Source organism: Manis pentadactyla, chromosome 4 (assembly GCF_030020395.1).
Source record: "Manis pentadactyla isolate mManPen7 chromosome 4, mManPen7.hap1, whole genome shotgun sequence".
NCBI classification, from domain to species: Eukaryota; Metazoa; Chordata; class Mammalia; order Pholidota; family Manidae; genus Manis; species Manis pentadactyla.
This window is the reverse complement of record NC_080022.1, coordinates 31205189-31231102: the sequence shown is the minus strand read 5'-3', so window position 1 is coordinate 31231102 and position 25914 is coordinate 31205189. Positions and strand designations below refer to the sequence as shown.

General features: G+C 39.8%; 1 protein-coding gene across 5 annotated transcripts; it reads right to left on the bottom strand.

Annotated features, from left to right (window-relative positions):
- Positions 1–7990: 7990 nt before the first annotated feature.
- On the bottom strand, positions 7991–25284 carry ZFP69 (ZFP69 zinc finger protein). 5 transcript variants are annotated; one of them, XM_036893055.2, is made up of 6 exons: positions 24682–25284; positions 22688–23163; positions 20837–20922; positions 12908–13034; positions 12501–12596; positions 7991–9333 (listed from the first exon to the last, which is right to left on the bottom strand). In XM_036893055.2, exons 2-6 carry the CDS (start codon positions 22812–22814, stop codon positions 8204–8206), a joined length of 1566 nt encoding a protein of 521 aa, XP_036748950.1. In that variant the 5' UTR covers positions 22815–23163; positions 24682–25284; the 3' UTR covers positions 7991–8203. The 5 variants fall into 5 exon arrangements, with proteins under 5 accessions (XP_036748950.1, XP_036748949.1, XP_036748951.2 ...); XM_036893054.2 differs by having other exon boundaries at positions 12501–12599; positions 24682–25283; XM_036893056.2 differs by lacking the exon at positions 22688–23163 and having other exon boundaries at positions 12501–12599; positions 24682–25281.
- Between the last annotated feature and the right edge of the window lie 630 nt (positions 25285–25914).

Sequence of the window (25914 nt, the reverse complement as noted above, 5' to 3'; positions counted from 1 at the left end):
ATCATTAAAACAATAGAAGAGTGTCAAGCTCTTCCCAAATACTCCCTTGCCTCCTTCTTGAAAGCACTAATCTGACTTTTATGAATCACTTCCTTGCTTTTTTTTTTACAATTTTATTACATATTTGGAAACAATTTATGATAAAGGTGGGATCGCATAGCAACGAAGAAAATAGTCTTTTAAATGAAGGCCTTGTGACAATAGGGTATCCTTATTAAAAATATATGTGTAAAATAAGACCTCTATCTCACTTTATCACAAAAATAAATTCCAGGAAGATTAAAGTACTAAATGGGAAAGGATATAAACTGTAAAGCTTTTAGAATATAGGAAAATATCTTTTGGAGTTCAGAATAGGGAGATTTCTTAAAAATACAGAAATGTTTTCTAAAAAACTACAAAGGACATTTTGGGTCAATGGGGAAATTTAAACATGACTAGTATATTAGATAAGAGTAGAATCAATTGTAAATATCCTCAGTGTGATAATGATATTGTGGGTCTGTAGGAAAACAGCCTTGCCCTTGGAAATATGAAAGTTTGAGGAAAATCTTTCTAAGAAAGTGAAAGATGAGTAGTAGTCTTTGCTGGATTGAGGCTGGAAGTTTCTGCCTCCTCCCCAGTATGATCTGTAGCCAGGATGTAACTCCTAATGCCAGGAAAGCCCCTCCTCAACCTTTTCACATGTGGACCTACTTTCAAATGGAGTTTGCATGGGCAATTCTTCTGGGAGAAGTAATACAGAAGATTCAGAAACATGGAGTCTTTGGGAAAAAGAAATACCAAGAGAGCAGGACCATGCTCCCCAAAGCTGTCATTTTCAAGACTGTGGGAGTCAAATTTTAGAAAAGGATGCTCTTTCCACAAAAGGCTATCCTAAGAAGTCTGGGTATTTAAGGTCCATCATATACAAAAGTCATTGATTAAGTTCTTCCATCCTGAGGGATATCTATAACCATGGAATGGGCTGTTTTCTCCTTACTCCTTCAGAGAACAGGAATTATACCTCTAACATTGTACTGATTACAGTCCACCATGTAAGTGTTTATCTATAGAGCACTCTCTAGAGTTTCACTGTGCAACACAGTAGCCCCATGTAGCTCTTGAACACTTGAAATATGGCTGGTCCAAAATGGGATGTACTGTAACTATAAAATACATTTTGAAGACTTAGTGCGGAAATAAATAATAATGTAAAATAATACAAATAATTTTTATATTGATTACATGTTGAAATTATAATATTTTGGATATGTTAGGTTAAGTGAAATATAGTTTAAAATTAGTTTTATTTACTACTTTTTATTGTATTAATTTGGCTGCTAGAAAATTTTAAATTACATAAGCAGTCCACATTTGTGTTGTGACTCACATTATATTTCTCTTGGGCAGTGCTGCTTAGAGCATTAGAGCCTAAGGGCAGGGAATTTATCTTATTCAAGTCTGTGTTCATCACAGGTGCCAGAACAATTACTGACCTAACTTTTATACGCTCAAGAGAAGCTTGTTGACAATATTCTGTATTTGAGAATTTTCTCTTACACATATTAAGAGCAGCCTCTCTTCAGCCAAATACCATTATCTGGTCATTGAAGAGGGTATTGCTTTACCCAGAGAATTCCAGAGGAGGTAACCCTATGCAAGGAAGCTGGAAGAGGTGGGAATGAGCTAAGGATGTAAGACAGGGGTGTGCCTCTGCTATAAAGATGCAGCTTCAGATATATTACATTTGAACCCTGGAATCAATTAGGGTTTATTTATTTATATGAGATTGGAAACCTAGGAGGTCTAGCTTCAGATGAGGCTTGATCCAGTGGTCAAACAGTATGACAACAATTGAGTTTTCTGTCTCCATTTCTTGGATTTGTTTCCCTGTGTTTGCTTGTTTGCTAGGCAACCTCCCTCCTTTTCCACTGCCAGTAACTTCCAGGGCTACAGCCTTCCAGATTTGTGTCTAGTAGGAAAAATGGAAGTCCATTTCCCTGATACCTCAAAGATACATCGAGAAATTATCCTATGGCCCTGATTAGTCAACTGGTGTTGTATTCATGTCTCAGCCAGAGTATTCTAGAAAACAGAGCCCATGGAAAAGATTAGATGCCTTTTTGAAAAAAGGGTAAGAAAGAAATGTCAATTAAATCTCAATTTTTAAAAAAATAGGCAAAGGATTTGACTTTTTAAAAAAGAAGTGAAGCAAGCAACAACTTGAAGCAAATTGTAATGGTGCATTATTTCACTGGCTATTGTTCCATGTTGATCCATGATCTTTCCACACTGATTCCAGAGTAATTTTATAAAATTAAAATCCATGTCACTCTCTGGACAAAAATATTTTGAGACTTACCCTTTTACCTAGTAAGTTCAGCCGAGAATTCAAGTGTTCATCCAAGAAGGCATATGTTTTGTGTAGTATTCCCTGATAATGTGACACAAAGTAAATTTGGGAGGATGAGTAGGAGGAGCTAACCAAACAAATAAGTTAGGCAGAAGGAAGGAAAAATAGCACAAAGAGCAGAAACCATGATTTCATGCTTTAGATTCCATTAGCATGGAATAAAGGATCATTAAGGTCTTTATGGCTGGAGCAAATTATGCTTGAGGGGAAATTTGGGAGACACTGCCAAGAAATAGATAATGCTTTATACCAAGTTGTCCTATATTAAAAAGTCTGACCTTTATCTTCCAGTTATGAGAAGCCATTGAGGGATTTTAAGCAATAATGTGGTTTGATTAGATATCATTTAAAATGATCACTCTAGCAGCAGTGGGGAGAATAGAGATGATTCCAAATTTCATATAGAAAAACCAGTTTGGAATCTATTTAAGAAGTTAGGAAGTGGTAAGAATCTTATTAAAGAACTCTGAAAACTGAATGGAAAGGACTGACGAGATTCTGAATAGACTATATATAACTTGGTGATTAATGAGGGGAAGTTATTTAAATTGCAGAATTGGGTGGATGGCAGTACCATTCCTAGATCAAGGAATACAGATTTTATTGAAAAGATTGTGAGTTTTGAACATACTGATTTTGAGGTGACCATGTTATATCCAAGTGGAGATATTCAGTGGGACATTGACTATAACGCTCTGCAGCTCAGGAGAGATTCCTAAGATAATAGATGTAGATGTAAGAAGGGTTGGGATGTTAAGATCAATTAGACAAAATGTGTAGTTGAAGAGAATATGCCTAAGGGACACAGCCCTGTAGAACATTCATGTAATCATCAGAGACAGAAGTGACTGTGAGATAAACAGAATGAATAGGCACTGGTAATAGGCAAAGCCAGCACATAGGCTGTGAAGAATAACTTATAATGACCCCTTGAGGTGGTAGTATATCTAAGAACAGCTATGTTCAGCCACTAAGGACAGATGTTTCGAAAGCTAGGCTAACAAACTTGGGAGAAAAAATGTTCATAAATGTGACTCAAGTAAAAGGACATGAGTAATTAAAGGGGATTCCCCATTTAGTCATCTAAAAAGTGAGGAGTTTTAGTTATAATTAGAGGAGTTTTCATTAGAATCCCACTTCTGAAAATTTGATCCTATAAGCTGGCATTGAAGAATGGGTAGATGTGGAATTCTATGAATAACCCTTTCTTCTGCACCCCTGTCCCTCTGGCCTCCCATTCACAATTCCCATAGAGGCTGAGATCTCTGCCTACAATTGACTTGTTTAGAGGAGATTGAGCTAGCTGGGCCATAAGAGACTTTCCCAGGATTTGGAGATTGGAATTGAGAAAAACAAGAAAGCTTTCTCTGATGGAAACTGAATATATGTGAAATCTGGAGCTGATAGTAACTGTGATTTGCAACAAGATGGTTTAAAAAGAAAAAAAAAAGGGCCAGAATGAAGGACACAAGCACCTGGTGAGAGATGGAGATAAAACTACCTGGGTTTTCCAAAATGCTTTAATCCCAGTCCTCTATTTGACTGTTATTACAGCCCATGAATTATATGATACCCCAATACATCTCCAATAACATCCCCTTTGAGACCTAAATAGACTGTTGATTTATATGCAACCTAGATATTCCCAACTAACATACTGAGTTTAGTCAGAGCCCATATGTGAAGGCGAAACATCAGCTGGAGGTGAAGCTTTAAGGGAAGACTAGATATGAGGATCTTAAGTGCCAGGCTTTGATTTCTAACTGAAGAAGTGCCTGTGGAGATGGAGATGAAGTGAAATCCATCAACATGTCATGGAATCACTAATACTTTAATAAAACTTTACCAGATTGAAAAATGAACATGTACAAAATCACTGTGGTCCTGAACTTGGTGCTTACCTTTAACATAATAAGGAATGTTAACTAATTAATGTGCTCATTCATTATTAGGAAGTCCTGTCCTACCTCTTTTCTGTCTTCATGTCTTACCTATAACTCACTCACATAACCATCCTATAAAATACTATGTATGGTAGATGATCTATGGTAGATTCTGCCATCTAAAAACCAACCCAATTGTCAGTTTTCCTCAATTCCAAAGGAGTTGCAGCCAAGATTTTATTTGCTAAAGCATGTGGGTCGGTCTCTTCAAAGGTCAGTTCAAAGACTTTGGTGGGTATGACTTACATTTGGTAAGATGCAGATTCCTCTCTAGTTGCAGGGATGGAAAGTCCTGCTCTTTCTGGGGATGAAGCTCAGCTGATACTTCCAGGCTAAGTTATTGAGACAAGCTAATACTTCTTTGATGACTTATACAGTTGGTCCAGGAGATGCTTCAGCACCAGATGTATCTCCTACAATTCTACACCTTGCTGGTGGGAAAATAAATTGGTCCAACCTCTGTGGACATCATTGACTTAATAAGTTAAAGTATGCCCAAAAGAATAAGTAGGTACTTAACTGATGTGGAGTGACCTCCATAATATATGATTAAGTAATGAAAGTAATGTACAGATGTGTTTGTATAGGAGACTACCATTTATCCTTAAAAAGAAAAACTATGTACTTGTATTCTCTTGGATTTGAATAGAAAACTATCTGAAAGGGTGCACAAAAAATTAGTTATAAAGAAATGGTTGCCACTAGGTAGATTTTGGTGTTGGGAGATGGGAGAAGGAGGCTTTTCACATACACAACTGCCTGTGTGTTTGAATTTTATGGCATGTGAAAGTTTCCCCATTAAAAAAAATAAAACTTGAATTGAAAAATAAGGGTGGTGCTCATTCTATGAAGCCAGCACCACTTTAATACCAAAACCAGGCAAAGATACCACACAAAAAAAACTACAGACCAATATCCCTGATGAACATAGATATAAAAAAACTCAATAAAATATTAGCAAACTGAATTTAAAAATTCATCAAGAGGATCATACATCATAATCAAGTGGGATTCATCCCGGGGATGCAAGGATGGTACAACATTCAAAAATCCATCAATATCATCCACTACATCAATAAAAAGGACAAAAATCACATGATCATCTCCACAGATGCTGAACAAGCATTCAACAAAATTCAACATCCATTCACGATAAAAACTCTCAACAAAATGGGTATAGAGGGCAAGTACCTCAACATAATAAAGGCCATATATGACAAACCTACAGCCAACATCATACTTAACAGTGAAAAGCTGAAAGCTTTTCCTCTAAGATCGGGAACAAGACAAGGATGCCCACTCTCCCCACTTTTATTCAACATAGTACGTGAGGTCCTAGCCACAGCAATCAAACAACACAAAGAAATAAAAGGCATCTAGCCTGGTAAGGAAGAAGTTAAACTGCCACTGTTTGTAGATGACACGATATTGTACCTAAAAAATCCTAAAGAATCCACTCCAAAACTACTGGAACTAATATCTGAATTCAGTAAAGTTGCAGGATACAAAATTAATACACAGAAATCTGTTGCATTCCTACACACTAACGATGAACTAACAGAAACATAAATCAGGAAAACAATTCCATTCACAGTTGCATCAAAAAGAGTAAAATACCTAGGAACAAACCTAACCAAGGAAGTGAAAGAACTATACCCTGAAAACTACAAGACACTCTTGGGAGAAATGAAAGAGGACAATAATAAATGGAAATACATCCCATGCTCTTGGGTAGGAAGAATTAATATTGTCAAAATGGCCATCCTGCCTAAAGCAATCTACATATCCAATGCAATCAAATGAATTCAACTTAATTCAATGCAATGAAAATCTACCAAAATACCAACAGCATTCCTCAACAAACTGGAACAAATAGTTCTAAAATTCATATGGAACCACAAAAGACCCTGAATAGCCAAAGCAATCCTGAGAAGGAAGAATAAAGTTGGGGGATTACATTGCCCAACTTCAAGCTCTACTACAAAGCCTCAGTAATCAAGACAATTTAGTGCTGGCACAAGAACAAACCCACAGATCAATGGAACAGACTAGAGAGCCCAGACATAAACCCACACATACACTGCCAATTAATATATGATAAAGGAGCCACGGACATACAATGGGGGAAATGACAGCCTCTTTAACAGCTGATGTTGGCAAAACTGGACAGCTACATGTAAGAGAATGAAACTGGATCATTGTCTAACCCCATACACAAAAGTAAATTCAAAATGGATCAAAGACCTGAATGTAAGTCATGAAACCATAAAACTCTTAGAAAAAACATAGGCAAAAATCTCTTGACTATAAACCTGAGCAACTTTTCATGAACATATCTCCCTGGGCAAGGGAAACAAAAGCAAAAATGAACAACTGGGACTATATCAAACTAAAAAGCTTCTGTACAGCAAAGGATGCCATCAGCAGAACAAAAAGGCGTCCTATAGTATGGGAAAGTATATTCATAAATGACATATCTGATAAGGGGTTGACATCCAAAATATATAAAGAGCTCACATGCCTCAACAAACAAAAAGCAAATAATCCAATTAAAAAATGGTCAGAGGATCTGAACAGACACTTCTCCAAAGGAGAAATTCATATGGCCAACAGGTAATGAAAAGATGCGCCAGATCACTAATCATCAGAGAAATGCAAATTAAAATCACAATGAGATATCACCTCACACCAGTTAGGATGGCCAACATCCAAAAGACAAACAACAACAAATGTTGGTGAGGATGTGGAGAAAGGGGAACCCTCCTACACTGGTGGTGGGAATGTAACTTAGTTCAACCATTGTGGAAAGCAGTATGGAGGTTCCTCAAAAAACTAAAAATAGAAATACCATTTGACCGAGGAATTCCACTCTTAGGAATTTACCCTAAGAATGCAGGAGCCCAGTTTCAAAAAGACATATGCACCCCTATGTTTATTACAGCACTATTTACAATAGCCAAGAAATGGAAGCAACCTAAGTGTCCATCAGCAGATGAATGGATAAAGAAGATGTGGTACATATACACAATGGAATATTATTCAGCCATAAGAAGAAAACAAATCCTACCATTTGCAACAACATGGATGGAGATAAAGGGTATTATGCTCAGTGAAATAAGCCAGGTGGAGAAAGACAAGTACCAAAGGATTTCACTCATCTGTGGAGTATAACAACAAAGCAAAAACTGAAGGAACAAAACAGCAGCAGACTCACAGGACCCAAAAATGGACCAACAGTTACCAAAGAGAAAGGGACTGAGGAGGGATGGTGGGAAGGGAGGGATTAGGGGATTAAGGGGCCTTATGATTAGCACTCATAATATAGGGGGGCATGGGGAAGGATGTGTAGCACAGAGAAGACAAGTTGTGACTTTATAGCATCTTACTATGCTGATGGACAGTGACTATAATGGGGTATGTGGTGGGGACTTGATAATGGGGGCAATATAGTTACCACAATGTTGCTAATGTGAAACCTGGGCATAAGATTGTATATCAATGATGACTTAATAAAAATAAATAAAGTAGGGTGGTGATATTTTAAACAGTACTTCCCAAACACTCATCTGTAAATCAGTAAATACCATGAAGACTTATTTTTAAATCCACCATGAAATAAGAAAAATAATAGTTACATGTGTATTTTCCATAATGCTGAATTTGATTTGAAGGACTATCCTTTATTCTTGATTGAGTACTTTGTAGAGAGGTGTTAGTAGATAGCAGTTATCAATACAGTGTTTTTTACACAGTGGGCAAATTAAGAGTTGGCATCATATCAACTCCTGAAATTTAGAATCCTGAAATATAAAAGTATAGAATCACTGATTTAGACTTGGCTTTGTTCTCATGTTGAATAATGTTTTCATACATTATTTTGGAAAGCATTCCTTCTGTGTATCTCCTGGTGTCGACTAAGTGATGAATTATAGCTGAAAGCTTTTCCACATTCATTACATTCATATGGTTTTTCTCCAGTGTGATGTCTCTGATGTTTCTTAAAGGATGAATCATGCCTATAGGCTTTCCCACAGCGGTTGCATTCATATGCTTTCACTCCTGTATGAACAGTTTTATGGTTGCTAAGGTGTATCCTCTGCCTAAAGGCTTTCCCACATTCTTTACATTTGTAGGGTCTTTCCCCAGTATGGATTCTCTGATGATGCGTTAGATACGCTCTATGACTAAAGGTTTTACAACATGCGGTGCATGCATAGGGCTTCTCCCCAGTGTGAATTCTTATATGTTCACTAAGGTGTCTAATCTGTCGAAAGGTTTTCCCACATTCATTGCATGTAAAGGGTTTCTCTCCAGAATGAGTTCTCAGATGTTGGATCAAGCTAATGTTTTGGCTGAAAGCTTTCTGACATTTATCACATATGTAGGGTTTCTCCCCAGTGTGAGTTCTATGATGCTGATTAAGAGATGACCGATGTCTGAAGGCTTTGCCACATTCTTCACATTCAAAGGGTTTCTCACCAGTATGGATTCTCTGGTGTGTAGTAAGGGATGCACTTTGACTAAAAGCCCTTCCACATTCCTTACATCTGAAAGGTTTCTCACCAGTATGAATTCTCATGTGTTCAGTAAGGTGAATGGGTTGTTTAAACATTTTTTCACATATATTACATTCATAGGTTTTTGTTTTTATGTAACTTGGATGATTAACTGAATCTAATTTGTATTTGTTCCTCTTTCTAGGTGTGTTACATTTACGGTACCGCTGTCCTATGATACTATTTGAACTCACAAAATTTCCCCCAAATTTGTTAGTTTCTTGGCCTCTCTTCTTGTGGGTCAAGATGGCTTGTCTCACATCTCTTCCATGGGTTTCTTGGTGCCTTTCCAATTCATCATATTTGGAGACTTCTCTCATTGTGGGATAAATGACATCATCTCTTATGAACCTTCCCATCATAATGCCATGATATAACTGTTCTTGTAAAATGTCATTCTTTGCAGTTGACATATTAGTTTCTATTTTACTTTTCAAATCTGAAAGTAGAAAAAAATGCAAATAACTCATATTCATTGTTTTGAAAAATCAATCATTGTAGTGGGCATAGAATAGGGAGTTAGATAACAACACATATAAAGTACATGAGTACATTTAAATATGGCTATGCAGCCTGGAAAGGTAATGGGAAATTAAATTATGAATTAGTAAATAGAGTAAAAGTGTGAATTTATATAGAGAGCAAAATTTAAGTGCTTTAAGTCCAGCTCTTTCTAATAATAATCGATAATAAACTGTCAGCATTTATGCCTTAAAAATATGTCTTTTTAATTGACAACTACTTTTGCAAAACAATCTCAGAAGATAAAGGATGTCCCTTTCCCCTCCCCAGCAACAGCAGGAGAGACTATAATTAAAAAAATAAGACTTGAACACTAGTTCAAAAATAAGGTAAGAACATTCATAAGAACATTAAGCTGTCTTCTACTGAAACTTGTATTAATATTTATACATTGCTCTATTTCCTGTAGTTATTAATCTGTCCCTGGAAGTGATATTTATGCAAAAAGAGGCTTGTAAGAAACCCAGTCTTCTATGTTGCTACTAAGGCTGTGGTCTATGAAAATACCTTTAACCTTTAAAATTCTGACAGGTTTTCTTACTTGATAATTTGATGTACCCATTACTAATATTTCAGTGGACAGCTCTGTATTCCTGAAAGATGTAACTTCTTTTAGGACTTTTTGGTCACCAGAAATGGATCATTAGTACTTCCAAATTCCAAGTTCTGTGAATAAAGGTAATAGTAGAGTCTATGTTCTGCAGGCCCCTGATTCTGGTCTTGAACAGGGAAAGGGCGAGAGAAGAAGACACAGAAAGAGAGAAGAAGCCACCTATGTCCTGCTCTCCAATTCAGTATCTAGGCCTGAAGCAGGCCCAAGCTATGGGGGAAATTTTAACTTTGAATGAAGTTGGGAGTTTTAATTATTGCACTGAACTAAACATTTTACTAAGATCAAAGGGACTCTACCATTTATGAGACCTCTTTCAAGTTTCATCCAGAGTCAGGAAAAAAAACATTCATGGTAGCTTTTATTTTGTTATTTTCATTATTATAAGTTGAAAAAGAGAAAACCCAGAAAAATGTAAAAATTATTGGAAATAGCAGAGTGAAACAAGGTGGTTGGCTATAAGATCAATATATAAGCAGAAGAAATAATTTAAAAATGCATATCATTTACAAGAGCAACAAACTATAAGGTGTTCAATATGAATTTAACAAAATAGTTCAACATATATAATATCTTTAGGGGAAAAACCCTGAAACTTTACAGAGAAAACATTAGGAAGTATCAACAAATGGAGCAATATACCATGTTCCTGGATAACAGGCCTCAATATATAATATTAATTGCCCCCAAAATGGATCTGTAAATTCAATATCATTCCAATTAAAATACCGTGTGTGTGTGTGTGTGTGTGTACTTTGATGCTCACATTATATTATTTGTACAGAAAAGCAAGAAGCTAAGAAAAGCCAGGGCAATTTTGAAGAACAAGGTGGAAGAACCATCTCTATTAGATATTTAGGTCTCTCTATGCAGTACAGTAATTAAGACAGCTGGGCACTACAGACGGGATAGAACAAAAAGAGAAATGGAACAGAATAGAGAGACACCAGTAACAGACCCAAGCATATAAGGAAGCTTGACAGGTGACAGAGCGGCATGAACTATTAAATAGTTGGTCCCTGGAGTGATTATCCATGTGGAAGAAGTTAAACTAGACCCTCACTTCACACTACACATAAAAGAAATTCCAAGTGAATTAAACCTAAATATGAAAAGCAAAAATTTAAGGATATAGGATAACATATTTTTCCTTTAAATTCATAAGAAACAAAAATAAACAATAGTAGAACAATTGGCAAAGGATAGAAATAAGTCATTTATATAAGAGGAATCCTGGATGCATGTTCAATAAATATGAAAAATATGCTGTCACTAGTAATCAGGAAAATGAAAGAAACAAGGTACCATGTTCATACACTGAATTTTTTAAGTTTGACAATGCCAAGTGTTGACAAGATGCTGAGTTCTGAGAGTTCTTAAAACCTGAAGATGGGAGTACATGAAGAGCAATTTGGTAATACCTAGCAAAATGCAAGTGCATATATTCCGTTACCCAGCGATTTTGCTTCTACCAAATTATCTCAGAGAAACACTCGTTTATGTATACAAAAAGATATATACATGAAGATATACTGCAGTATCTTTGTAGCTCCCACCCCAATAGAACAGTAGAAATGTCTATTAATAGGATAAACTGTGGTTTATTGACTCAATGGAAATGAATGAACTAGAACAATATAGATGAACATCAATACTGTTGAATGAGCAAAGCAAGTGGAAGATGTTATATTTCACCTATTTAAAAAATAAGAACATGCAAAAATATATTATTTTCAACTTATAATAATCAAAGACACATGAGAATGCTAATATTTAAAGTCAGAAGAGTTTGTTTCAAAAGGTAGGAGAGGAACAGAAGAGCTTCAACTGTTTTATTTCTTAATCTCAGTGGGAGCCACAAAGCAATTTGTTACAACGTTCTCTGTGCCTTTCTGAACATCTGAAATATTTCATAATACAGCAAAGTTTAAGGAGATTGTTAAACACCACTAGATTTTGTGAGAAGGGATCAAATGGTAATTTCTCTTACAAGAGTTTTCATAAAGTAGCTGTTACAAAAAAGTTAAGATGTATGAATTAAAAAGAAAATGAAAATCAAAGGTGGGATTATAAAATGAAAATTGGTGAAAAGTGCAAATAGAATGCATGGGAGAAAAATCAAAGATTTGTAGAATGCAGTGAGAGTCCTGAAAAGAGATGTGTCTTCTGTGAGGTGAGGCCATGTACATCTGACTGCTTAGAAAAAAGATCTCTCCATTGGCAGATACTATGATACTGAAGAAAGAGGGAAAATCAAGTTTAACCTTAATGAAGACAGATTTCTCTTCCTCCCAACCCCAGAGAGACTTTTGCAAGGTCAGGTGAAGGAAAGAGGTTAGGGAGGGAGGGAGGGGTGAAATCAGATTTAGTGGATGCCCTGTCCAGTGGCCTCAGCTTTCCCCACAGCCTATGAAGAATGACACACTCTGGCCTATATATTAAAAGACACCATCTTCCTTGGACCTTGGTCTCACCTGAACTGGGATATCCTGGGCCATTGTTCTCTGTCATCCATGGCTCTTCTCCTTTCTCCAACTGCGATATCACACTAGGTTTGGAAAACTGATATCCTGCTTATGGAGTTAAAAATAAAAGTATGAATGTTTATGCTGAGGTCTAAGAACCACAGCAAAAATTTAGTTCTAGGCCTTAAGCAGTCAGGGTCTCTGAAAATGGAAAGGGGCATGTCTTTCTAGTCTAGCTTGCCAAAGTAAAGTGGTTCCCAAGAGGAAGAAGAATCAAATATGCCCTGGCTTGATTTTCAAAGGAACAAGATATCTCTAATACAGAACCCAAGGCCAAGTTCCACATTTAATGATTTAGAAATAATGACTCTCCTGTAGTGAGCAGGTTTCTGGATATATGTTTAGCCCATTCTTACCCACTGAGACCAGGTTCCCATAGTTCTCCAGCATCACCTCCCGGTACAGATTCCGGTGGGCAGGGGCCAGATTTCTCCACTCCTCCTGGGTGAAATCCACAGATATGTCCTTGAAGGTCAACAATTCCTAGAACATCAGATATGTTCCATTTTAGCCAGAGACCACCTCCATCAAGGTTCAAGGAGGTCTGACAGTATTCTAAGTTCTGAGAGATCTAAACTAGTTTTACTGGGAGTCTCCACTGGATCTGTTTGGAGGTCATCTGGTGATTATCATAAATAATTAAATATATAAAAGGACAGATGGTCATAGTGTCTCAGAAAAAATTAAGCATGATAAGGGGAATAGAGAGATCCATAGTGAGGGCAGGGAGAATCTTTTATGTAAGAAGGTTGGGGAAGTCTTTTAAAAGGGTATTTTACCAAAGACATTAATTCAGCAAGGAACAGCCAAGTGGGAATCTGGGGAGAGTGTTATAGGCAGGTACAAAGGACTCAGGTGACAGTATCATTGGCTTGCTTGAGAAACATGAAAGTGAACAGCATCACTACCAATATAAGATTGTATTGCATTGATACTTCGTTTAAAAAAAAACAATGTTGGCAAAGATGCAGAGAAATGGTAACCCTCCTACACTGTTGGTAGGAATGTAAATTAATGCAACCACTGTGGAAAGCAGTATGGAGGCTCCTCAAAAAACTAAAAATAGAAATATGCTTCAATCCAGTAATGCCACTTCTAGGAGTTTACCCAAGGAAAACAAAATCCCTGATTGGAAAGGATATATGCACCGTTATGTTTATCACCTGTGGGATAAATATAAGTTTTCACCCAGAATTTCTCATCTGGCTTTTGCCTATTTGCACATCAATAGGGCATGGCGGGGCCACAGCAGGGGAAAACAGCCATTCTCCCCTCCCCCCCATTCCTGGTATATAATTGGTTTGGTCCCCACCAGTCACCAGGGACCAACCCAGGGAATTCCTCCTGGAAAGGGCCGGTAGGGGAAGTGGGCACACACCAGGGCAGCAGGGAGGGAGTGGGGGCTGGTCAGTGGAGACAAGTGAGAGATTGAGCTGTGAGCAATAAAACTCTTCCTCCCAACCTGCCCTTTCCCTTGACTTCCTTCAGTTTCATCAGATCCATAGGAAACTTGCCCCAAGTGGGGAACCCCCTACTCCTGGAGCTACACACCGTACTATTTGCAATAGCCTAGATATGGAGGCAATCTAAGTGTCCATCAATAGACGAATGGATAAAGAAATGTGGTACATATACACAATGGAGTATTTATTATTCAGCCATAATAAGAAAAGAAATCTTGCCATTTGCAACAATACGGATGGATCTAGAGAGTGAAATAAGCCAAGTATCATATGATTTCACTTATTTATGGAATATAAAAACAAATCAAAACAGAAGGAACAAAACAGTAGTAGACTCATAGACACTGAGAAATGACTAGTGGTTACCAAGGGGAGAGTTTAAGCTGGGTGAGAATGAGGGTAAGGGGAATAAAGGGGCACAATAATTCACAATCACAATATAAGTTGGTCACAGGGATGGTGGTACAGCATGTAGAATACAGTCAATGATTCTGCAACATCTTTCTCTGCTGATAGATAGTAACCACACTAGAGGGGTGAGGATTTAATATGGGTAACTATTGAAATAACCTGAATGAAAATGAAAAGCAAAGATAAAAAGGAAGACCAAAAAAAGCAAAAGGGAGTTTTCCACTATGGAAAGCAGTATTGAAGTTTCTTAAAAAATTAAAAATAGAAACACCATATGACCCAGTGATTTCACCTCTGGGAATTTATCAGAAGAAAACAGAAGTTAGGAAAGGAACCAAAAAACAAACCAAGAAAAGTGGTATAAAATGAACAAATAGGCAACCTACTGAACAGGAGAAGACATTCACAAATGACATATTTGGTAAGGGGCTAATATCCAAAATACATAAATAACTCTTACAACTTAACACCAAAACCCCAAATAATCCAATAAAAAAATGGGGAGAGGACCTACAGATGACCAACTGACTTGAAAAAATGCTCAACATCATTAATCAGCAGGGAAATGCAAATCAAAGCCACAATGAGATATTGCCTCACACTAAGAATGGCTAATATCAACAAGACAAGAAATAATAAACATTGGGGAGGACGAGGAGAAAACAGAACCCTCATATACTGCTGGTGGGATTGAAAATTGATGCAGCCACTATGGAAAGCAGTATGAAGGTTGCTCAAAAAACTAAAAATAGAAATACCATATGACCCAGTTAATTTCACCTCTGGGAATTTACTGGAAGAAAACAAAATCACTAATTTGAAAAAATAGCTGCACTCTTATGTTCATTGCAGCACTATTTACAATAGCCAAGATATGGAAGCAACCTAAGTGTCCAATGACAGACGAATGGGTAAAAAAGGTGTGGCACATATACACAATGGAATAGTACTCAGCCATAAAAAAAATATAATCTTGCTGACTGCAACAACATGGATGGACCTAGCGGGTTTTATACTAAGTGAAATCAGTCAAAAAAAAGAAAGACAAATACTACAGGATTTCACTTACATGTGGAATCTAAAAGATAAAACAAATGAACAAACAAACAGAAAAGAGAAATAGAGTCATAAACACAGAGAATAGACTGGTGGTTGCCATATAGCAGGGAGGAAAGGTGAAATAAGTAAAGGGGATAAAGAGGTACAAACAACCAGTTATAAAATAAATTAGTCATGGGGATGAAAGTATAGCATGGGAAATACTGTCAGTAATACTGTAATATCTTTGTATGCTGACAAATGGCAACTACACATATCATGGTATTTCATAATGTATATACTGTCATATCACTCACTATGTTGTATACCTGTAGTCAATATAATATTGTATATTTCAAATTAAAAAAAGATTCAAGTTACACCAAGGATGCTCTCTAATAACAATGGAAGTAGAAATATGGCACGTAAGAGGTGAGACAGAGGCTTCCTCCTAAAAACACATATAACATGAAAATATAATTAATAAAACTAATCCTGAAAGAGCACCAGGTAGGAGGACTGCGCCAGACTGCATACACCTGGAGAAAAGAGCAGACCTCACGGAACAGGGTAACGTACTGAAGCTGTGGCCCAGCAGGACCCAAGCCCTTCCCCCACCCCAGCACACCAGCTGGAGAAAGAGAAATGGAGCGGGAGAGAGTGGAGGCCTGGGACTGCTGAATACCTAACTCCAGAGATCTCCTCTGGGAGCACAATCCTACATTTCGTGGTGCTTTCATGATACTCTCGTGATTGGGGGATTGGAAAGCTAAGACAGCCAGAATTCCTGGAGAGACTGAGATTCTGGCCGCTTGTGGAAAGCAGGGATCTATATCTGGCTGCTCTGGGACAAAGGAAGGGCGGGCAGTCTGAGAGCCTTCCTAACAAGGAAGCCCTTAGCAAGAGGGCTACTAAAGGGGCAAGGATTGCACAGAGCTTACTGCTCAGGAGAAAGGACAGGTAGACAAAATTGTCTGGGTGCACTCTGCCCAGCAGGTTGGGAGCTTTCACGATTTCCAGAAGCTCCAGCTCCCTGGCTGGCTACACAGCTCCAGGGACCCCCTCCGTGATAGGCAGCCTACTGTGCCTTTCTCCCAGCCGGCCCCATCTGGCTCGCAAACCGGCAAACCCTACCCTGGCATTAGGCCAGCCAGAGGGAAGATCTGTCTACAGCAACTGCAAATGCAAGGCATAGAGGCTTATGCCTGTGTGCTTGGCCCACTGGTTCAGGCAGTGGAGACAGGCATAGCATCCAGGAAGCAGGAAACAGCTCTTTCCTCCCCTTAGGCACCAATACCACTCCCCTGCAACCCCAACATTGCTACAGGAGCTGAGCAGATCCAGAGAGTAGAGCTTCTGGACACTAGAGGGTGCCATATACAAATATGAAATGCCACAGGAACCTGGTCCAGAGTAAAATTAATATAACTCCTGAGAAAGATGACATGGACCTCATGACTGTTCCTGAAAGGGAGTTCAAAATAAAAATCATTAACATGCTAATGGAAGACAGAAAGATATTCAAGAACTCAGGAATGAATTCCAGTCGGAGATCCAATCATTGAAGAACACAATGAAGGGAATTAAAAGTAGATTGGATACGGTATAGGAGATGATAAATGAAATAGAAACTAGAGAAGAGGAATACAAAGAGATTGAAACACAGAGAAAAAAGGATCTCTAAGAATGAAAGAATATTGAGAGAACTGTGTGACCAATTCAAACAGAACAATATTCGCATCATAGGGGTACCAGAAGAAGAAGAGAGAGAGAAAGGGATAGAAAGTGTCTTTGAGGAGGTAATTGCTGAAAACTTCTCCAATCTAGGGAAGGAGATAATCTCTCAGGCCATGGAGATCCACAGATCTCCCAACACAAGGGACCCAAGGAAGACAACACCAAGACATATAGTAATTAAAATGGCAAAGATCAAGGATAAGGACAGACTACTAGAAGCAGCCAGAGAGAGAAATAAGATCACATACAAAGGAAAGCCCATCAGGCTATCATCAGACTTCTCAGCAGAAACCTTACAGGCCAGAAGGGAGTGGCACGATGTATTTAATGCAATGAAGCAGAAGGGCCTGGAACCAAGAGTACTTTATCAGGCAAGATTATCATTCAAATTTGAAGGAGGGATTAAACAATTTACAGATAAGCAAAAGCTGAGAGAATTTACCTCCCACAAACCATTTCTACAGTCTCTTTTGGAGGGATTGCTATAGATGGAAGTGTTCCTAAGGTTTAATAGCTGTCACCTAAATACTAGGCCACCAAAAGAGCCTCAGTAAAGAAAGTAGAACAGCTAATTACTCCTTGGAATTTTCCCAAAGAATACAACTTCTCAGATTGAAAAATACATATGCACCCCTATGTTTATTGCAGCACTTTTTACAATAGCCAACATATGGAAGCAACTGAAGTATCCATTGGTAGATGAATGGATAAAGAAGAGGTGGTACATATACACAATGGAATACTATTCAGCCATAAGAAAGAAACAAATCCTACCATTTGCAACAGCATGGATGGAGCTGGAGGACATTATGCTCAGTGAAATAAGCCAGGCAGAGAAAGACAAATGCCAAATGATTTCCCTCATTTGTTGAGTATAACCATGAAGCAAAACTGAAGGAACAAAATGGCAGCAGACTCAGAGACTCCAAGAATAATCTAGTGGTTACAAAGGGGAGGGGTGTGGGAGAGCAGGCAGGGAAGGAGGGAGAGGAGATTGAGAGGTATTATGTTTAGTACACATGGTGCGGGGGATCACAGGGAGAACAGTAGCACAGAGAAGGCACATGGTGAATCTCTGGCATCTTGCTGCACTGATGGACAGTGACTACAATGGGGTATGGGTGGGGACTTGATAATATGGGTTACTGTAGTAACCACATTGTTTTTTCATGTGAAACCTTCATAAGAGTGTATATCAATTGTACCTTGATAAAAAAAATTTTTTAAATGGAAGTAATTAGAAATCAACAGCAGAAAGATCTCCAGAAAACAGGCATGTCACATATAGGGAAAGAAAAGTAACAGCAGACTTCTCATTCAAAACAATGCAAGCTAAAAGATCATAGAACACCTTTAAAGTGCTTAAAAGAAAAAAGTCACCCGATAATATCCAGTAAAAGATCCCCAGACGGGAAGACAATAAAGGCGGTGAGAATTTGTCATCAGAATACCTACACTATCAGAAATGCTGTCCCATGTTCTTTTGGCTGAAGGGAAGTAATGTCAATTAGAAACTTAGAACTAAAGGAATGAAGAATGCCTGAACTGTTAAGTATGTGGGCAAATATGAAAGACTCCTTTTTTTTCCTTTAGTTGTTATGAGACAATTTACTATTAAAGGCAAAATTGACAACATATTTTGGATTTTACAGCATGTAAAGGGAAATGTATGATGATAATACACAAAGGAAAGGAAAGAGTAAATGGAATTATAAGGCTTTCATATTATATGTGAAACAGCATAGTATTAATTCAACTGTGATATGTGAAAAATGCATATTGTAATGGCAACACTAAAAACAAACCCAAGAAGTGTAGCTAAAAAGTCACTGGAGGACATAAAATGGAATACCTGAAAACTATCCAATCCAAAAGAAGGCAGAGAGGAGGAACAAAGAAACAAAGAACAGAAGGAACAAGCAACACATGAGAATATACACTTAAATCCCACCATATCAATGATTACATTAATTATAAATGGACTAAACAGGCAAAACCCAGCTACATTTAAGAAGGTCTTTCTTTAAATATACAGACACAGATGAATAAAAGCAAAAGAATGGAAAGAGTTATAACATACAAACACCAACTAAAAGAACACCGGAGGAGCCATATTAAATCAGACAGAGTAGACTTAGGAAAGGGAGTTATTACTAGGCATAAAGAAGAGCTATTTCATAATGATAAAGGGTCAGCTCATCAAGAAGACAACAATCCTATGCATTTATGCATTTGAAAACAGAATTCAAAATAAAGCAGAACTGACAGAACTAAAGGAAGATAGGACGAAACCACAATTAGAGATTTTAACACTCCTCTCTCAGTAAATGATTCAAGTAGACAAAAATTAATCAAGGATATGGATTTGAACAACCTATCAAACAACTAAACCTAATTGACATTTATAGAACATTATAACTAACAATGGCAGAATAGACATTCTTTTTAAGTTAACTTTCTATTTTGAGATAATTATAGATTTACACGCAGTTGTAAGAAATAATACAGAGATCCCGTGTACTCTCTACTGGCGGCAAAGCAGAGTTTTGATTGGAAAGGGGCATGAAGGAACTTTCTGAGATGGTAGAAACATTCTATATCTTGATTTAGTTATACGGTGTATAAATATGTCAAAATAAAACTACATACTTTATGTATATTTTCCAACCTGGAAATTATACCACAATTTTAAAAAGGTTTAATCTTTTCCTAGAGTTAAGAATTCCATCAGTTTTTGATAAATGTTAGGAAGTGAGGAATTCCAGATAAGTGGAATGTAGAGATAAGATAATTTTTAAAATAATTAGACTATTATCACACCTTCCATGTTACTATAAATAATTCTGGAGTGCATTGCAGTCCTAGAGGTTATTAGCATCTGATTAGCTAAGTGAACTGGGATTGTAAATGACTAAAAAAATTGCCCCTGATCAGCAAGCAAGGAAATGCAAGAGACAAGAAATCAAATTCTTTTCACTTAAAACTCTTTGTCTTCAAAGAACATCTCCTCTTCAGTAGTTTTTCTTTCATCCTTATTCTAAATTTGTCTTCTGTTTCACCTACGCTTCCACCAGGCGGTGAGGACACCATTTCTGACACTCTTAACCAGAAACGCCCAACCTGCCTCACGTGTGTACTGTATTGCCTGACCATTTCTCCTCCATTTAATTCTCCTTTAGGTGCCATTTGACTCTGCTCCCAATGCAGTACTAACGATCATCTCATGAAGTTCACCAGAGATATGTGTATATCACTAAGAATATCGGAACTTCCTTCTCACTTACAAAGTTTGTTTTTGAATATAAAACATTAAGATAACTGAGGTTTATCTTAGGCTCCAAGTGGCATCTGTTGGTTTCTAGGGGCTACAACTGTTTCACGCATTTTGCTTTCTCTACAGAAAGGAACACAATCTTAGATCTAGATATTGGTTAGAAACAAGAGATACATAGAGGGAGGCCACCATGAGTGTGCAAATTGCCACCACCGTGGCCTAGTTTTCTGTACAAGAGCAACTTGCACTGAGCTCCCTAGATTAAATGTTAGCCTCAACACCCCACACTCCAAAAAAGGGGCAAGTTATAGCTTTGAAAACCAAGAAGCATGTCAAGAAAATGAGAGGAAACTCCAACACACCTGGGATTCTGCTTTCAGGGGCCCTGAGGTCACTTCATCCTTGAAACTTTCTCGCTGGGTCTCATCAGCTGCCTGAGAGAGCAGAGCTGAGAAAGAAGAAGAGCCATAAGGTTTGCATCTCCCCAAGCCCTCCAAAGAGAAAAACTGCCCACAGATCTGCTGAATAATGGCTCCTCTTTCGATGCATTCATGAAGCAGGACATTTAGAGGAACTTGAGCAGCCTGCAGCCTCCTTAATGAAGAAGACCTGTGCAGTGAAATAAGCCAGGCAGAAAAGACAGGTACCATGTGATGCCACTTATTTGTGGAGTATAAAAACAAAGCAAAGCAGAAGGAACAAAACAGCAATAGACTCATAGACACTGAGAAGGGACTAGTGGTTACCAAGAGGAAGGGGTTGGGGCAGGCGGGGTCGTAGGGGGAGAGGGATAAAGGGGCACAATAATTCACAATCACAATATAAGCTGGTCATGCGACAATAGTACAGCATGGAGAATATGGTCAAACATTTTGTAACATCTTTCTACGATGATAGATAATAACCACACTAGAGGAGGTGAGGATTTGATAATATGGGTAACTACTGAACCACTGTTACACATTTGAAACAAATATAAAATTGTATATCAATGATACTTCAATAAAAAAAAGTCAGGATTCCAAAACCCCACCCCACAAATAAGAAGACCTGCAGTGTGTTGCTTTGGGGATTAATATTTCCCAATGGTCAATGCTGGTCCAAAAGCACAGATCTACCAGGCCACCCCTTGTTCAAAGGTTCCCAACAAGAAAGAAAAATCCAAACAATTCCCATGGACTTCAAGGTACTCTACAGTTTGCCTAAAGTCTATTTTCCCAGCATTAATTTCCTTTCCACCATCCTTTATCCATGGGACACATACACCCACATTCTTAACCCTAAGTTAGACTAGAACAGTCTCCATTCTCTGAACCATGCTCCAAGGTACCCACTTTTGTATCCTTTCCCCAAACCTTCTATTAAAACCTTAGACCTCTTTCAGGCTCGATTCAATGTTTCCTGTTTTGTGAGAATTTCTCCAATAAGTACAACCAGAAAAATGTTTCCTGTCTTTTGTCTTCCAAAAGAACTTGGTCATAGCATTCTCTTAGGATACCTTCTATTATTTTGATCTGGGCATGTGTCTATCTCCATCAATTAATAATTAGCATTAGAGTTCATTATTCATTTTTTCATCTGGCAAGATGCTGAAAAGTCCCTGATGACACAACTAGAATACAATAGTGGCTGAATTTGAAGTGTGAAAGGTATGCACTGAGAGACCAAATGAGGAACACAAATTTCTCTGTCTAGCTATCTGTCCTGACCACTAAATAATGTGTAATCATGGATATGTATCCCACTCAACCCATTTCAAGGTAAAATGAGTGGCCAAGTATGTCATTCCTTTCTCTCAGCAAAGGATGAAAAGAATGAACTGACAGTTGTGAAAAATATTGATTTGGGGCTAAAATGACTGAAACTTGTGAAGGAAAACCACTGGAGAGCTTAAGGGGGTAGAAACCTTTGACCCCACTGCCTGGCTTCACACTTACACATGGGGGAGCAGCCGGTGGGGAACACCTCAGTGCTGTCTTCCTGTTGTGTGTTGTATGTGAGGACAGAGATGAGAGCAGCATGGAGCCCACACTGAGAGGCCAGCATTCCCTCACAGCTGTCCCCTTCCCCAAAGCCACAGCACGAACCCCAAAGACTTGCTTTCCCCTCATTTCTCCCCAAGACACCACCTCAATGAAATGTATACCTATCTCATCACATGCAGACGGACAGCTTGTCTTTCCCCTCTGCCTCCTCCATCAGTCTGTTCTCACCTGCTCCTTCAAACATCTTGGTCACATCCTCCCACAGGGGCACCTCCTCCTTGGCCTTCTTTGGATGGCGCAGCTTCACCCAGGCGCTGGCCTCGCTGGGCAGGGTGATCAGGAGCTGCTGCAGCATGATGAAGCCCGCCCAGCTGGGCTTGGCCACTTCCAGTGAGGAAACTGCCAGAACCTGTGCTCACAGGTTGTGTGGTTCTCCTCTGAGCACAACCTCCTGCCCTCAGGGCTTTGAGTGGACCCTGAAGCACCAGAAACTGGGGACTCCTGGGGGCTGATGTGACTTTAACAACTCTGAGAAACTGGCTCCTGTCTTAAATTAAGTTCTGCCTCCTGGTGAGGCAGCCAGTTCAGTGGGTTTGAATGCATGCCTCTACATTCCCTTAGAGGAGCAAAAGGCAGGACAGGAGGGATCCGGAAGCACCAATCATACAGCGCGAACTGTGGAACTTGCAGAAACAGATTTAAAACTGCAAAGACCAAAAAACAAAGATTTGGCATCAATGTGGGAATAAGTATAATCGATACTGTTGGATGTGGCTCTCTCTCTCACTTTCGTACACACACAACACAAACAGCCAGAGACACCACCATGCACAGACCCTGCCTTGACTGCCTCCTTGTAAGCTGCATATAGCTCCTGCCTGGATACAGCCCTCAAGTGTAAAAAAAAAAAAAAATTCAACCAAGTAAATCTGAAGCTCTAATTGGCTTTACTAAGCGATTCACGAATCTGAACACATCCCATCTAGGACTTAGGGAGATGTTCTGGGGAGTTACACAAAATGGCAGGTTTTTACAGACAGGAGAATGGGAAAAGAAGTCATTAGGAAAAGATACAGGATTGTATCAGGTAAGGTCGTTCTCCTTTAGGGGTAAGAGCAAGGGGGTCTTATAATGCAGATTACCTCATCTATTTCTTTTTTTGGCTCATGTGATATTTTACCTCATTTCTGGCATGGACCAGAAAATTCCTGATTGTTATGACTACATTTTGGGCCCAGGTATTAGGCCCCAGTTTAGAGACCTGGCCCAGCACAAGTGACTGACTCTTGGGTTTGTGGCTTTCTTTTAACAGGAATTAAGAGGGCAAGCTTTGAAATCAGAAAGCATGGATTAAAATCCTGGCACGTAAAAGCTCTAAGGCACTTAGCTTCAACTTCTTCATCTATAAAAGGGATAATAATTGTACCTCATAAGGTTGTAATGTTGATTAATTGAGACAATGTTGGGGACGCAGTAAACCCTTAAAAACATTATTATAAACCTTTATTTTTTAAGCGGCAACATAGCATTATCTTTTAAAGTTATTTAAAAAAACAATTGGATATCTAAATTTAAAAGTTCGTTTCAGGTATCTCAAATGATGGAATAATCACACAGCTGCATTCTCACATGGGTAAACAGTGGCATCACCATCCACGCAGATGCCCAGCAGCTGGCAAGTCCTTTTAATGTCTGTTAAGCTGCATCCAGGTTTCAGAAATGTTAAAACTGGGTGAAAGGGTATGTTTTCAAAACGGAGGAAATACAGGACTTCGAGGATAATGAGGTCTATTGTAGAGCCCTTTGTAATAGCAAAATATGGGAACAACCTAAATCCATCATCTCGTCCAACCCTTTGCCTCGCCGGCGAGCAGGTTCAGGGTTATCTGGGACACACTAGCTCCGTGCAAACAAAGCCGGCTCAACTTTTTTAAGTGTGTGAGGAAGGGTGCATGTCTTACCCGCTGCTGCTCCTCCCCCACCCCTCAAATATGACTGATGCAGAGAGGAGTTGCAGCCCAAAGACTGGAGCATGTGGAAAATATCCTGCCCCTGAATATATACAAGTAAATGTCTTGTTACCAAAGTGGAGAAACTTTCGGTTCTTAGGAAACGGTTAGCGACCGAGCAGCTTTATTTCGAAGATGCCCCGTCTCACTGTTCCCAGCCATGCCTCCCTCGGCCTCAGAGACTGCAGACAGGCAGCGTGGCCTCCCACTCACCAGATCGGCCTCGGACGCTGGCAGGGCCAGAGAAGGGGACGCGAGAGCGCTGGCTCGTGAGGTTTCAGCTCCACGGGGTGTCTCTTTCAAGGACTCGGTGGTTAACGGATTTTGTTTTTTCCCAGCGTTTCATAGACAGACCACATCCCCCCGCTCAACCCAGTGATTCTTCAAAAAACGCCCATCGTTCACCCAGGCTTCCTTCGGAAGCCCAGAGGACCCTCGGCCTCAGGACTGGACGTGGGTCTTTTCCAAATTCTTCACGAGAGCCGGCCTAGGGCGGGAGCTGCTGCCAAGAACAACCCGCCACACTCCAGCGTGGCCTCTCCCAGCCGCATCCCCAGGGGGCGGTTAGGGCTCCGGCCGCCACGGAAGGGGTGCCCTGGGCCGGCTTCCCGCAGGCCGGGGCCACGAAGGCACCTCGCTGGCTGCTGTTTAACGCCGGCCGGCGGCAGCGGCCAGGTCCAGCCCGGCGCCCCGCCTCCTGGGCCGCAGCCCGCCGCCACGGTCCTCCCGACACACCCTGGCCGGCGCCCACCCCGCCGGCCGCGATCGTGCCGGCCCCGGTGAGCCCCCGACTGCGGCCACACGGAGCGGCCGCGCTGCCTCCCGGCCCGGCGCCGGCGCGTCTTCCGGCGGCTCGCACGCCTTCCTGGGGCTCCGCCCGCGAGGGGCCGCCCGGGAGGGAAGGGGGCGCCCCGAAAACCCGGAACCCGGAGGCGGCGGAGCGCACCCCATACTGTCCTGGCGCAGCCGAGCCCCGCGCCGCGCGTTTCCAGGCTGTGGCCGGGGAGACCTCGTGGGCGGCCAGCTCTGCCGGAGGGGAGGCCTTTTCTGTCATTCATTCAACAGCTATCTTCTGAGTGCTCACCATCTGCAGGGCGTCGTTACAGGCTCTGAGCACACCGCAGTTACCAAACGCGCCACCCCCACCTTAGAAAGCAGTAAGATTAAAAAATAAAGTCAGGAATGTGTATGGTTAATGTTCTCAGAGGAGTGTATTCGTGTGCTAGGGCCACCATAAGTAAATACCACACGCTTAAACTACAAAAATTTATTTTCTCACAATTCTGGAGACTGAAAAAGGTCCAGGAACCAGGTTTCAGCAGGGGTGGTTTCTCCTGAGACCTTGTTCCTTGGCTTGCAAATAATTGGCTTCTCCCAATGGCCTGGGATGGTTTTTCTTGTCTCTGGGCTTGCCTGCCTCCAGTGTCGCTCTGTGTGTCCATTTTC

Coding starts and splice junctions, on each gene's coding strand:
- ZFP69 (XM_036893054.2), bottom strand. CDS start 22,814: ATGCTGCAGCAGCTCCTGATCACCCTGCCCAGCGAGGCCAGCGCCTGG. Junction 13,035..20,836: donor CCCTGAAAGCAGAATCCCAG/GTGTGTTGGAGT, acceptor CTGATGTTCTAG/GAATTGTTGACCTTCAAGGA. Junction 9,334..12,500: donor CCCAGGATATCCCAGTTCAG/GTGAGACCAAGG, acceptor TTCTACTTTCAG/ATTTGAAAAGTAAAATAGAA.